This window comes from Asparagus officinalis, chromosome 9 (genome assembly GCF_001876935.1).
Source record: "Asparagus officinalis chromosome 9, Aspof.V1, whole genome shotgun sequence".
NCBI lineage: Eukaryota > Viridiplantae > Streptophyta > Magnoliopsida > Asparagales > Asparagaceae > Asparagus > Asparagus officinalis.
In genome coordinates this window covers 45526893-45541882 of record NC_033802.1, presented here as the reverse complement: position 1 = coordinate 45541882, position 14990 = coordinate 45526893, and the positions used below count along the sequence as shown (strand labels likewise).

Genomic DNA, 14990 nt, shown 5'->3' with positions numbered 1-14990 from the left:
GAAGAAAAGGGGAAGACTCGGGGTAGAATTGGTGTTGCCGACACCTTGAACATGTGTACATGAATCATCAGCTAATATAACTCAATTAGATGTAGGAGAGAAATAGGACAAGATATCTTGGTTCTCAGTCATATGATCAGTGACACTTGTATCTATAATCCAAGTATGAGACGAAGATGATATAAGTAAAGATAAAGGGATACATGCACTTTTGAGAGTAGCGAATAAAGAGGAAGACGATGTTTGTGAAATTTGGTACTGCTGAAATAATTGAAATTGCTGAAATTGACGCTGCAGCTCCGCATCATGGAAGAGTACTGTAGTTGAATTTCACTATCAAATAAAGTGAGGTTATCCTGAACAGTCATGTAAACACCATCGACCTTCTTTTCTAATTCAAAATAATTATATTTGAGATGTCCTGGTTGGTGGCAGTAGTTACAAGTCTTCACTGAGTTATCGCTATTAGTATGTCTGCCTTGAGATGGACCTCCACGGCCACCTTGGCCCCCAGAATGACCAGTGTGGTAACCTTCTCTCCTTTCAAAGTTACCTCTACCTCTTCCAGGACCACTAGTATGATCCCCTCGTTCATAAGACTGCCAAGTATGAGTGGCAAGCGCAGAGTGATCCGCGATGGATGTAAGTGGTTGTGCAGGGACAACATTCTTCAAAAAGTGATAACTCTCAGCCAGAGAACCAATAGCGAAACTCCCCATGATTTGTGGTCGAGCAGAGGAGTAAATGGAATCTAGGGTATACAAGTAGGTGAGTACCATAAATTTGTTCCATTGGTTTTGCATATGTTTTGCATCCCAGTAATAGGAAAAATCTGACGAAGTTCCTCAGCTAGACGATTGAACTCACCAAAATGATCATGTATGGGTTTACCATCCTGTTTCTTACGAAACAGCTCTTGAATTACTTCATATGCCTGATTAATATTGCTGCTACCCCCATAGTGATCTTGCAAAAAACACCAAAGTTTCTTCACTGTCATATAATGAAGAATTAAATCCTGAATTTTAGGCTCCATAGTATTAGGAAGTTGATGCAAGAGGATACTATCGTCCAATGTCTAAGATTCCAATGTCGGAGTAGGAGGGTATGTCAACAAATGGCTAGTTTTGCCTCGGCCTGCCGCGTAGGTTTTAATAACACGCTTCCATTGGAAATAATTAATTCTATCAAGTTTTCGGTCAGTAATTTTACCAGAAAATATCTCCGAAACTTTCGTCTGGACCGTTAACTCAGAATTCTTGAGTTCCTCAGATCCGACTATCATGAAACAGATGAGTAGAGTTCAAGACAATATCCTCCACAAATTGTACTCCAAATTGAAAACAATTAAAGTATGTTCAAATTCAAAAAAATAAGTCTTGAATTAGCCAGTAGCCTGAACAAGTCCAAGAACCTGAAGGTTCAATTTTGAACCCGAAGGTTAAAGTGCAAGAAACAGAAGGTTAAAGTGTAAGAACCCGAATGTTAACATGAAACGTGAAGGTTAAAGTGCAAGAACCCTTGAATGTTAAGATGGAACCCAAAAGTTTTTTTTTAAGGACAACTTGCAGATCTAATTCAGATCCGAAAACAAAAAGAGAGCAACGAGTGCGGGGCATGGCGGCGGCGAACGAAGGCCTCATGGTGGTGGCGGTCATCAACGACGAACAACGCCGGGTGGGAGTTGTCGCGTCGGGTGAGAGAAGCTCGAGGACGAGGACGTGGATCGGATGGACGAGGACGAGGAGTTGTCGAGGAAGATGAGGGCGATGATGAGGGCGAGGACGAGGAAAATGAGGACGATAAGGCGGCTGCAGGGTTTTGGCGGCTAGGGGTTTGGAGAAAGCGGCTAGGGTTTTTGGCGGCTAGGGTTTTGGAGAGAGGTGGGTGCCTAGGGTTAGGGTTAGGCTTAGGAAATTGGATTAGTATTAGGGTTAAGGGTTAGGGATAGGCTCTGATAGATAAGATTTGGAGAGAAAAGAGTTTCTTGGGAGAGTTTCCCCTCACTCTATACTTTATTATATTCTTTATTATTTATAGAGATGGATTAGTTACAAATTAGTCTCACAGGCAATTTGGACCTAAACTAATGCTAAACTAATACTCATACTCTTTTCTAACAGTCTCGTTTATAAAATGAAGTACAATAGATATGTGGCTTCTAATATTATTTTCAAGTCATTGAATAGTCTAGAATGTTCTTAAAGAAAGGGAAAAGTATGGTAAGGAGAAAGAAAGAGAACAATCTTCTTTACAAAAATACCTTTTTACCCTTTTGAATTACAATGGAAATGAGGACATGCCCAAACCTCATAGAAATTTTTGACTACCCATACTTGGGTTTTTTATATGGTAGTATAGATTTGGATTTTGATGATATGGACTTTTGATAACTAAAATCTTAAAATTGATGCTCATTTGGTATTGATGATGTATCTTTATTGGGTTGGATCAAGTGTTACACTATGATGTCAAAGTATTGTATAGAAAAAAGGAAATTATGAAGATGATGATGTAGATGAGAGAAAATTAGGAAGAAGAAAATTTACCAAACAAGATTAACCAATAGCAATGAACTATCGAATCTTGTCATGAAGAAAAGGCTTCATTGCACTTAAATACCCTATTGTTTCACTACTTTTCACTTATATACCCACATTTGTTTTCGACTGCACTTATATACCCTAAATTTTTTAAAATTTGCATTTTAATGCCCTCACTTAAGCAAACATGAAAATTTTCCCTCGAAATTTTTCATTGGGCACTCACATTCTAATCTTAGAACATTTTAATGCTTAATATTTGTTAAATTTAATAATAAACCTATTAAAATTCTATTTTAAAATAAAATTATGGAGTGTTTAAAAGAGGATTGTAGTAGTTTAATCTTCACTTTAACAAAAATTAAGGGTTAAAGAGTTCTAAAATTAGCGTGTAAGTATCACATGAGAATATTCGGGGGAAATTCTGATGTTTGCATAACTAGGGGTGTTAAAATGCAAATTCAAAATTTTAAGGTATATAAGTGCAACCAAAAACAAGTGAGGGATATAAGTGCAAAGTAGGGGAAACTATAGGGTACTTGAGTGCAGTTAAGCCTAAAGAAAGTCTGAGTTTTCTGGTTACAATGTATATATATGTGTGTGTGTGCATACATACATACATATGGACACACATATAGCTAAAGAACACAATTTCTACTCAATCACAGAGCTAATTAAGATGAATTCAAAGCAAATTATAAATCTAGCAAAGATAAAATGGTATGAGAGTCCTATCTGAACAAAAATAGAAATAACTTCTAAGGATCTTACCCCATCTCTGACCTTATAGTGAAATATTAAAATCTTTTGAAAGACTCCCATTAGGATCTATCCCAAAATAGAGTGGGATAATTTCTCATAGTTTATAGTCATTCAATTGGACTGTTGGCACTGTTATATAATTTGATGTGTGTTGTCATCACATTTGGCTCTTTTGGAATTCAGTATGAGATATGCAAATATGTTTTGTTACTGACATGTATAACTTTAGGGGTTGTTCGTTTCGCAAAATAATTTGGGAAATCAAATAATAGGAAACCTATTTCCTATAATAATTGATTTGAGGTTGTTTGGTTGGTTTAAAAAGGAAGAAAATTATAGAATAGGAGATGAGATAAGATGAGTTGTCACATTATTATTGGATGATGTGAGTGATTTTTAAAAAAAATTGTTTTGAAGTTGTTTGGTTGGTTAAAAAAATGAGGAAATGAATTGGAGATATATTATTGAATGATGTTTTGAGGTTGTTTGTGTTTGGTTCATTTTTAAAAATAAGAAAATAGATGAGATGTGATGAGTTGGAGGTATATTATTGGATGATGTGACGCAAACTTAAGGAAATCAATTTTTTGTTTTTTTTTGAGGAAATGGATGGGAAGGAAGGTTTAATGAGATGAGATGAGTTGTTACGATATTATTGGATGATGTGTGTGATTTTTAAAAATGAGATAAGATTAGATGTGGTGAGTTGGATGATGTGGTGTGATTTTTAAAAATGAGATAAGATTAGATGTGGTGAGTTGGATGATGTGACACATTTCTTGTGTTTGGTTTATTTTTAAAGGTAAGAAAGGAGATGAAATGAGATGAGTTGGAGGATAAAAATAATATTTTATTAGATGTTGTGGGTGAGTTTTAGGGATGGAAATGGATAAAAATATTATTTTATTGATTTCCTTGTACCGATTTCCTTTTCTTTGATTTTAGGAAACCAACCAAACGGGCCCTTAGGATGTTGTTTGTACATGTTATACATATGGTACTTTATATATGTTGCTTGGCTGGAGCTGATTGAGGTAGGAGTATAACCATGTTTTTGTACTCAATCAGTGTTCTGATCAGCTCGGGCCCTAACATTAAGTCTTATCCAGTTGGTGTGAGCTTTACAAATGCTTTGTCACTCATATTGCACTTAAAGAAGAACTAATTTTCTAGCTGGCAATTTCTTTCTTATAACTTCTCCTTAAGGCTTACACTACTTGAATATGCCAATTCAGTGAAGGTTGCTTCAAAAGATAGCCTCTAAACTCGGTGAAATCAGCTGTACCAGATACAAAATAGTATTGGTATAATATGTGATGATTCTAGCAGAAATTTTAGGTTAACTGGATAGCAGTAACAAGAAATAATGGTCGTGCTTTTTACTAAGCCAAACGATGAGATCCAAGAAACAGCTGCATATAGATGAGAATGCTCTGTTATTTACCGGAAATATATCCTAGAAAATTAGCTTCTATTTTCACTTGTCTTGTGATATTTTGTAGATGGTTTGTACAATATGTATATTCATAATCCTTATTCGATCATATTTCCATTTGAATTCATATTCGATCTATAGAAGATCTCCGTGCCGATTCTAAACTTATTACTTACTTTCCTTCCACAGAAAGCAATGTTGCTTCAACAATCTTCATGGCAGAATAATGTTCGAATTAGTCATCTTGTTGAACAAGTAAGTTATTGTTTTGTTCTATATCAGGCTGTAATTCACTTCATATGTTCCTTAAATATACTTATTCTTGCAGATTCGTGGCTCCCTTTCTAATATTAGAGCGCTTAGCAAAATGTTATCTGTTCATTTGAAGAGAAATGAGGTACGTCAGCCAGCTGTCATTGAGTCTGTGAATTTTCATTTGTTGGAAGATTACAAACTCTGTGACTTCTACAGATATCGCATGATATCACTGAGAACATACTCATGCAAGGTGATCATGTGAAAGACACACTCCAACAACTTCAGGATGCTGTTTACCTTACTAAGGTAGTTAATTATGGCAAAGGCTAAAGCCAATAGTTCCAATTTCCATCATATTTGGCTCAAAATCTCATTTGATGACGACAGGTTCATTCTAGGGAAAAGGAAATTGTCTGTATACTTAGAAAGTCTAGTAATGTTACAGATCTATTATAGTGATTATAACCCATGTTATCATGAGGACACATCATATGATTATTACAAGACATGGCTTGACTGTTTGGAGTTCAAGTAGCAATTCAGATGACATACAGATAACAGACTAGCTACCTTAACTCTTTATATATTAACTTTTAATGCAATCCTGTAACAGTATAAATGAGGAGTGTGCAACATTTGCTATCTACCAAAAGTGAAATCCAAATCTAACATAATTCAAAACCTCACATAAAATTCAAGTATAAAGACATTACTAAAGACTTTGTTCTCTTTCTTCTACGTACTTGTGTACTAGTGATCAGATAAACATATGGTATTAGAGATTTATTTATAAATCTGTTTGGTAGTTGTTAAAGTTTGGAGAGAAAAGAGATTATTGGAGAGTTATCCCCTCACTCTATACTTTATTTATAGAGATAGATTAGTTACAAGTTAGTCTCACAAGCAATGTAGGACTAAACTAATACTCTCTTCTTCTAACACTCCCCCTCAAGCTGGAGCATATATATCATGTATACCCAGCTTGTCACAAATAAAGTCAACCTGTGTTCGACCAAGTGGTTTTGTAAGAATGTCTGCCAACTGATCTACTGTCGATACATGTTTTGCCGTGATGATTTTATCCTCGAGCTTCTTGCGGACTATATGACAGTCGACTTCAATATGCTTGGTTCTTTTATGAAACACGGGATTCTTAACAATGTGAATTGCTGCTTTATTATCGCCATATAGATCCATGAGACATTCTTGAGGGAGACCAATTTCTGTCAATAGGTCTCTGATCCAAACCATCTCTAATGTTACATTTGCCATAGCTTTGTATTCTGATTCTGCATTGGATCGAGATACAATACTTTGCTTCTTACTTTTTCATGACACTAGATTTCCTCCAAGAAAGACACAATATCCAGTAGTTGATCTTCTATCAAAAGGGCATCCAGCCCAATCTGTATCAGAGAAGCCTGCAACTCTGGTGTCTTTGATTTGAGTAGAGAATTCCTCGTCTTGGAGCTTTCTTCAAGTATCTCAAAATTTTCATTACTGCATCCAAGTGAGTCATTCTTGGTGCGGATAAGAATTGACTCACAACACTGACTGCGAATGTGATGTCAGGTCTGATCACCGTCAGATAATTCAGTTTCCCCATCAATCTTCTATACTGTCAAATATCTTCAAAAAGCTCCCCTTGATCTGGTAGTAGTTTTGAGTTCACATCCATTGGAGAATCACTGCTTATGCTAACATTCTAGTTTTTGAAAACATATTCAGGACATACTTTCTTTGTGACAGAATAATACCCTTCGTTGACTTTGCGACTTCAATATCTAGGAAGTATTTTAGGGAACCAAGATATTTGGTTTGGAAATGTGTCTGTAAATACTTCTTCAGGCTATCAATATCAGAAACATCATCTCCTGTAATTATAATGTCATCCACATAGACAACAAGTAGAATTCGTTTCCCATTCTAAAATTATCAAAAGAGAGTGATCTTTTTGTGATGACAGAGCCCAAATTTCTGAAAAACCGATGCAAAATGTACAAACCAGGCTCTCGGAGATTGTTTCAGACCATAAAATGATTTCTTTAGCCTACACCTTCGCATTCTCCTCCCGAGCAACAAAACCTGGTGGTTGCTCCATGTTAACCTCCTCATCTAGAATAGCATTAAGGAATGCATTCTTGATGTCCAACTGATGAAGTGGCCAGTGGTTTGTCGTTGCTAATGAAATAAAAATCCGGACATGTCATTTTTACTACCGGAGAGAGTATCTACGTAATCTAAGCCATACACCTGTCAATAGCCTTTAGCAACCAATCGGGCTATCAGGCGTGCCAAAGTTCTATCAGGATTCAACTTGACAGTGTACACTCATTTGCAGCTGACGAGACGCTTTCCTGGTGGAAGTGGGACCAAATCTCAAGTCTCATTTTGCTGCAAGTCCCTCATTTCGTCCTGCATCGCTTGGTTCCAATCTGAAATAGACATGGCTTCTGACACATTCTTGGGAATCAAATATGAATCGAGGGAAGTAACAAAAGATCGAAAGGTAGATGATAGGCGATCATATGAGACAATTAGAAATAGAATGTTGAGTACAAGTTTGTGTCCCTTTTCGAAGTGTGCAATAGAAAGGTCTTCCGCAGAAGGGGGTAAATTTGCACTTACTGATTCAGGTTCTTCGGGCGGAGGATGTGGTGTTGAGACCGACGTTAGCACATGAGTAAGAGCAGAGCGATGATGATATTCTTGAATTGGGTCGTTAAACCTAGCTGAGTTTTTGCCAGTAGCGCAAATAGTATTGTCAGCGGATGAACCATCATCGTTAACCAATGACTCTTGTAGGATTAAATAGTCATACTCATCCGATAATAATGGAGTTGGAGAACTAGAATAACCAGGTTTGTCTTCAAAGAATGTTACATTAGCAGATAACACAAGACGATTGAGTGATGGATAGAAATACTTGTAATCTTTATGTTTTCAGGAGTAGTCAAGAAAAACACCTTTAATAAACCGAGAGTTAAATTTTTGTTTGTTTGGTCTGTGACTATGAACAAAGCACAGAGCCAAATTTTTTTGGAGGAAGCGAAAAAAGATCATCGTTGGGGTATAGAACATTAAAAGGAATTTTATGTTACAGAACATAAGAGGACATTCGATTAATCAAGTAACATGCTGTTAGGATAGCTTCCCCCCAAAACTCTTTAGGAAAGTGATGATGAAATAGCAAGGTTCGAGCAATATCAAGGAGATATCTATTCTTTCGTTCAGCAACTCTATTTTGTTGAGGAGTGTAAACACAAGAAGACTGATGGAGAATTTCATGTTCAAGAAAACTAGTGAAGTTGCCATCTAAATATTTCTTTGCATTATCAGATCGAAATTTTTTTATCGAAGTCTTGAATTGATTGACTATTTCAGAATAAAAGAGTTTACATGTAGAAAAGACTTCAGATAAAGACTTAAGAAGATAAATCCAAGTAACACGAGAGTGATCATCCACAAAACTGACAAAGTACCGGAATCCCAATTTAGAAGTTATTGGGCATGGCTCCCAGACATCAGAATGAACAAGATCAAATGGCTTTGCAGCCCTCTTATTGACTCGATTAGGATAAGACACGCGATGGTATTTGCTAAATTGACACGACTCACACTCTAAAGAGGAAAGAGATTTGAACTGGGGATTTAAAAGCTTGAGAACAGAGAGAAGGATGCCCTAGCTGACAATGGTATTGTAGAGCCGATGAGTTTCCAATACAAACTAAATGTTTGGCGCTCAAGTCCAGTTTATAATGACCGTTCTGCTCTGATACGTGTAACCAATATTCACATGGATAAGTAGGTAGTTGCATAGAGAAGAGTGATGTTAGTGGATAATTGTAGAGAGAGGAGTGGTGTTAGTGGGTAGTTGTAGAGAGAGGAGTGGTGTTAGTAGGTAGTTGTAGAGAGAAGTGATGTTAGTGGGTAGAGATAATTAGTATAGTTATATATAGTGGTTGTAATGGAGAGGATGGAAGGTATGTGCATTATTGTTTACTTATCATCTTATTCTTCTCTTTAGCTTCATCTGTTCTTTAGTTCTCCCTTCCCAGACTCCTCTGCCCCTCTTCTTCCTCCTCTATCAAATTCAACCACATCATTGGTATCAAAGCGGTCCCGACAATGGACACTCGCAACAAAACAAATGTAGAATTCCGCAACGATGTCAATGAAATCTTAGCACGACACAAGATTAGTTTCGATTAGGTGAATGCAACCTTACAGGAAGTATTAACTAAGCTTCAAGCTCTTCGAGCCTCCCATAGTCAAAACACTATGCTGAATCCTCACACCCACATACTTCTCGTTCTAACACTATCAATGATCACCCTCATCAACACCTCAAGCTGTCCTTCCCAAAATTTAACGGAGACGACCCAATGGGCTGGATTTACAAGGCAGAACAATACTTCGACTTCAAGAACATTGCACCAGACCAACAAGTTCAACTGGCCTCCTTCCATTTAGAAGGCATCGCCCTGTAATGGCACAAGTGGTTGACGAAATTTCGCGGACCACTTACATAGGATGAATTCATCAAAGCTGTCCTTCTCCGTTTTGGTCCAACAGACTACGAAGACCCGTCGGAAGCCCTAACTCGGCTTAAACAAGACTCAACTGTTGTAGCTTATCAGGAAGCTTTTGAAAAGCTTTCTCATCGCGTTGATAGCCTACCTAAAAATTTTCTCATTGGTTGTTTTATTGCAGTGCTTTGTCATGACATTCGCCTTGATGTAAAAATTAAGCAACCCAAGACCTTGGCAGATGCAATAGGAGTCGCTCGACTAATCGAGGAACGAAATCGGTTACACAAGCAACCGAGCCAACCATTTCGCTCCCAACCAAATTTTGTGACATCAAAGGCGACCACCCCTAACCCAACAGATGAGGTATTAGGTCCTCCACCAGCTCAGAATGTGAATGCAAGTTCAAAAACTATTACAACAACATTCCGTCAAATCACTAACCAAGAGGCGCGAGACCGTCGAGAGAAGGGGTTATGTTACTATTGTGATGAGAAGTTCATTCCGGATCATCATTGTAAACGTCCATAACTATTCATGATCGATGACGATAACATTGTTCAACAAGAACCAGAGAGTCAAAAAGCAATTTCCTTTCACTATCCTTGCGGACAAGGATCCTTGGGGGGGGGGGGGAATGATACGTGCAACCAATATTCACAACATGGATAAGTAGGTAGTAGTAGAGAGAAAAGTGGTGTTAGTGGATAGTTGTAGATAGACGAGTGGTGTTAGTGGATAGTTGTAGAGAGGAGTGGAACTAGTAGGTAGTTGTAGAGAGGAGTGATGTTAGTGGGTAGAGATAATTAGTGTAGTTATATATAGTGGTTGTAATGGAGAGGATGGAAGGTATGTGAATTATTGTTTACTTATCATCTTATTCTTCTCTTTAGCTTCATCTGTTCTTTAGTTCTCCCTTCCCAGACTCCTCTGCTCCTCTTCTTCCTCCTCTATCAAATTCAGCCACATTATGCTCATGCCCTGTCCCAATCGTTTTCCTCGTGACCAGGTCCTGAAAGACACAATGTGTGGGGAAGAATGTCACAGTACAGTTTAGTAATTTAGTAATCTTACTAACAGATAAAAGGTTATAGGAAAAATTAGGAAGATAGAATATGGAGGAAAGGAGGAGACTAGGTGTAGGATTGGTGTTGTCGATATCCTGAACAGGTGTACGTGAACCATCGGCTAATATAACTGAATTAGATGTAAGAGAGAAAGAGGACAAGATACCTTGATTCCCAATTATATGATCAGTGGCATCTGTATCTATAATCCAAGTATGAGACGAAGATGATGTAAGTAAAGATAAAGAGATACCTACACTTTTGAGAGTAGTGGATAAAGAGGAAGATGATGGTTGTGAACTTTGATACTGCAGGAATAATTAAAATTGTTGAAATTGACACTGCAGCTCCGTATCCTGAAAGACTGAATGTAGTTGACTTTCACTATCAGATGAGGTGAAGTTGTCCTGAGCAGCCATGTAAGCACCATTAGCCTTCTTCTTTTTCAATTCAGGATAATTATATTTGAGATGTCCTGGTTGGTGACAGTAGTTACAAGTCTTCACTGAGTGATTGCTATTAGTATGTCTGCCTTGAGATGGACCTCTACGGTCACCTCGTTGACCAGCTCGGTCCCTAGAACGACTAGTGTGGTAACCTCCTCTCCCTTCAAAGTTATCTCTATCTCTTCCAGCACCACTAGTATGACCCCCTCGTCCATAAGACCTATGAAGCACGGATTCGTCCCTGGAAGCCACGAATCCGTGTTCGACTCGAATCAAACACGGATTCGTGCAAGACACGTGTTGGACACGGTCAATCCGTGTTTGACACGGTTCAAAGGTCAAACCAAGGGGGACACGGTCAATTGCAGCGAGGACACGGCTTGGATTCGCCGAAGCTGAAAAAATCACTAAAGACAACCCGTAACCCGAAACCCAAACCCAAACCCAAAAGACCAAAACTAAACCCTAATATTCACTTACCTCAGACCGACGCCGCTCGTCCTTGTCTTCTCATCTCGTCACCTCGTCTTCCGTCAGATCTCTTCTCTCAGATCTCGTCGTCGTCCTCATCCATCGATCTCCTCGTCGTCTCGGATCTCGTCGCCCATCTCGTCGATCTCGTCGCCTCGTCTGCTAGGTAAGATCTTCTAACTGGATCTCGTCTTCTTCGTCTCTCTCTCGATCTGATCTCTTCGTCTCTCTCTCGATCTCTCGTCTTCTCTTTCTCTGAGTCTCGTTCTCTCTCTCTCTGATTCTCTTTCTCTCTCTCTCTCTCAATATCTCCGTCTCTCTCAATCTCTCCGTCTCTCAATATCTCCGTCTCTCTCTAAATCTCTCTCAATCTCTGTCTCTCTCCCTCTTCACTTATTTTATTTTGAAAAGACTTAAAACTTTTTTTTATAGAACCGTCTCTCTCCGTCTCAATCTCTCCGTCTCTCTCCAAATCTCTCTCAATCTCTGTCTCTCTCCCTCTTCACTTATTTTATTTTGAAAAGACTTAAGCTTTTTTTTATAGAAAAGACTTTAACTTTTTTTGAAAATGACTTTTCGTTTTTATTAAAGAGGATGAGGTCTAGGTGAATTAATTCTTCTGGAGGGTTTTATGCAAATGTTAACCATGTATCGTCCAAAGTTTAATTGGATAGCATAACCATGTATTGGGCTTCAATCATTAAAGTTATTTCTTCTGAAGGGTCTGAAGCAAATGTAAACCTTTTTACCGATCTTGAGCGTCAAAAAATTAACTTTGGGTGTTTTTGCAAACATAAAACTACAATAGGTCTGTTTGTAATTGATTCTTCATCCTTGCTCGTTGCTACTTAACTCTCAAGTATAATCTGTAAAAAGAAAAACAAAGTCAGTGAGCAATAACTTATTAATTAGTATAATTAGAAAAAAGAGCTTAAAATTTTCTATATATAATAATAATTTGAAAAAAAATTCCTCGTTGTATCCCCGTATCCTATTTTTTTAGATTTTATCGTATCCCGTATCCGTGTCCGTGTCCGTGTCCGTGTCATATATGTGCCCCGTATCCGTATCCGTGAATCATAGCATAAGACTGCCAACTCTGAGTGGCAAGCGCAGAGCGATCCGCGGTGGATGTAAGTGGCTGTGCAGAGATAATGTTCTTCAAAAAGTGATAAGTCTCGCCAGAGCACCAATGGGGGAACTTCCCATGATTTATGGTCGAGCAGAGGAGTAAATGGAATCTAGGGTACCAAGTAGGTGAGTACCATAAGTTTGTTTTATTGGTTTTGCATCTGTTTTACATCCCAGTAATAGGAAAAATATGATGAAATTTCTCAGCCAGACGATTGAACTCACTATAATAATCATCCATGGGTTAACCATCCTGTTTTTTACGAAACAGCTCTTGAATAGCCTCATATGCTCGATTAACATTACTGCTATCCCCATAGAGATCTTGTAAGAAACACCAAAGTTCCTTCATTGTCATACAATGACGGACTAAATCCTGAATTTTAGGCTCCATAGTATTAAGAATCTGATGTAAGAGGACACTATCATCTAATGTCCAATACTCCGGTGTCGGAGTAGGAGGGTCCGTCAATAAATAACCAGTTTTGCCTCGCCCTGCCACATAGATTTCAATAACACACTTCCACTGGAAATAGTTAATTCCATCAAGTTTTCGATTAGTGATTCTACTAGAAAATATCTCTGAAACTTTCATCTGGACCGTTTAACTCAGAATTATTGAGTTCCTCAGATCCGGTCATCATGAAACAGACGAGTAGAGATCAAGACGATACCCTCCATAAGAACAAGTCCAAGAGCCCGGAGGTTAACAATGCAAGAACCCGAAGGTTATCATACATGAACCCGAAGGTTAAAATGCAAGAGTCTGAAGGTTAACATGAAACCCGAAGGTTAAAATTCAAGAACCCGAATTTTTTTTGGAGAACAATTCGCAGATGTAAGTCAGATCTGAAAACAAAGGGACATGTCAGCGACGATCATCAATGGTGGGCGGGAGTTGTCGAGGAAGATCGGATCGGTGAAGTGGATCTGGATCTGGAGTTTCCTCCGTGGACCACCGATTCAACGATCCGAGTCGGACATGAAGGAGGTTTGACGTTGATGTTTCGATTGTGGAAACAAGAACTGAAGTGAATATCTTAGCAATGTAAGATAAACACTCTTCTTAAGATCAAATCGAAGTTTGAACTCGAGAAAACACCGAGCAAGATAAGATATCCAAGTTGTTAAGGAAGCAAGTGGCAACGAACAAAGCAAGTGGCGGCGGGGGGGGGGGGAGGAGGGGGAGAGGAGACGACTAGGGTTTCGAGAGAGAAGAGAGGCGGCGGCTAGGGTTTAGGAATTAGGGTTAGGGTTAAAACAAGTGGCGGCGGGAGTTAGGGTTAGGGTTTAGGAGGCTCTGATACCATGTTAAAGTTTGGAGAGAAAAGAGATTATTGGAGAGTTATCCCCTCACTCTATACTTTGTTTGTAGAGATGGATTAGTTACAAGTTAGTCTCACAAGCAATGTGAGACTAAACTAATACTCTCTTCTTCTAATAGTAGTTAAGCACACCAGATAAGATAACTTCAAATCTAATGATGTAATTAACAAATTTGGTTACTTTCATTACTGTTTTGCATTTTTAAGTTATGCAAAGCTTCATGTTTTGTAGTTACTTTTCAAGTATCAATTGCATAAAACCTAGGATTTGATAGAATGTAGATCTCAATAGGCTCATCCTCTAACGTATGGACCTATGCACTGATAAGAAAAGAACATACTCCAAGAATGGGGTGTATAATCTAATGAGAGTGTAATCTGATGTGTGGACTCATGGGAAGTAAGTTGCAAATTAAATACTCAAAACTTGGCTCGAGACTTTTGACAATCAAGGGAGAGGAATTTGGAACCTGAGAGACACAATTCAACGAAGGGAGAAATAACTCTAGAATAAATGCTTACTATTCTGGCGTTTCTGGTGGAGCGCATGTCAATATCAAAGATAAAAGGTACTAACTATAATTTGAGGTATTGGGCGTTTGAACAAATTATAAGCTGATACAAGATAAGAAGTAAGACATTTAGCAAAAGAATTAGTGGCAATATTATTTCTTTGTTGTCATCCTTAAGCATCCTTCTGTAAGCAATAGTAGGCAGGATTAAGTACTATCTTGAATAGTGATGCAAATCTGGCAGAAGATTTGATGAAGACTTTAGTTGGGATTTTATTATTTTTAAAGACATTTAATTTTTCTTTTAGTTGAGATCTTTAATTAGGATTGAGTTTGTTGTTTAGTTAGGATTGAATTTATTATTTTGTTGGGATATGCTATTTTATTTTATCTATTAGTTGAGATTAAATTTTGTTTTATTCCCATAAAAGGGGTTGTATTTTTTCATTTTATGGATGAGAGAAAAATGTTTTGGAGAAACCCTGCATGTGCATTGCAGCTAGTGTAAGGC

The 14990-nt window shown here is 38.0% G+C and overlaps 1 protein-coding gene across 2 annotated transcripts in view; it reads left to right on the top strand.

The window, feature by feature from the left end:
* Window positions 4857-14990, top strand: part of LOC109824492 (chloroplast sensor kinase, chloroplastic-like) — a 29224-nt gene continuing 19090 nt past the window's right edge. For both annotated transcript variants that reach the window (XM_020391102.1, XM_020391101.1), the window contains exons 1-3: window positions 4857-4995; window positions 5069-5137; window positions 5212-5304. In XM_020391102.1, the coding sequence (XP_020246691.1) occupies window positions 4936-4995; window positions 5069-5137; window positions 5212-5304 (222 nt within the window). In that variant the 5' untranslated portion in view covers window positions 4857-4935. The remainder of the gene's footprint in view (window positions 4996-5068; window positions 5138-5211; window positions 5305-14990) is intronic.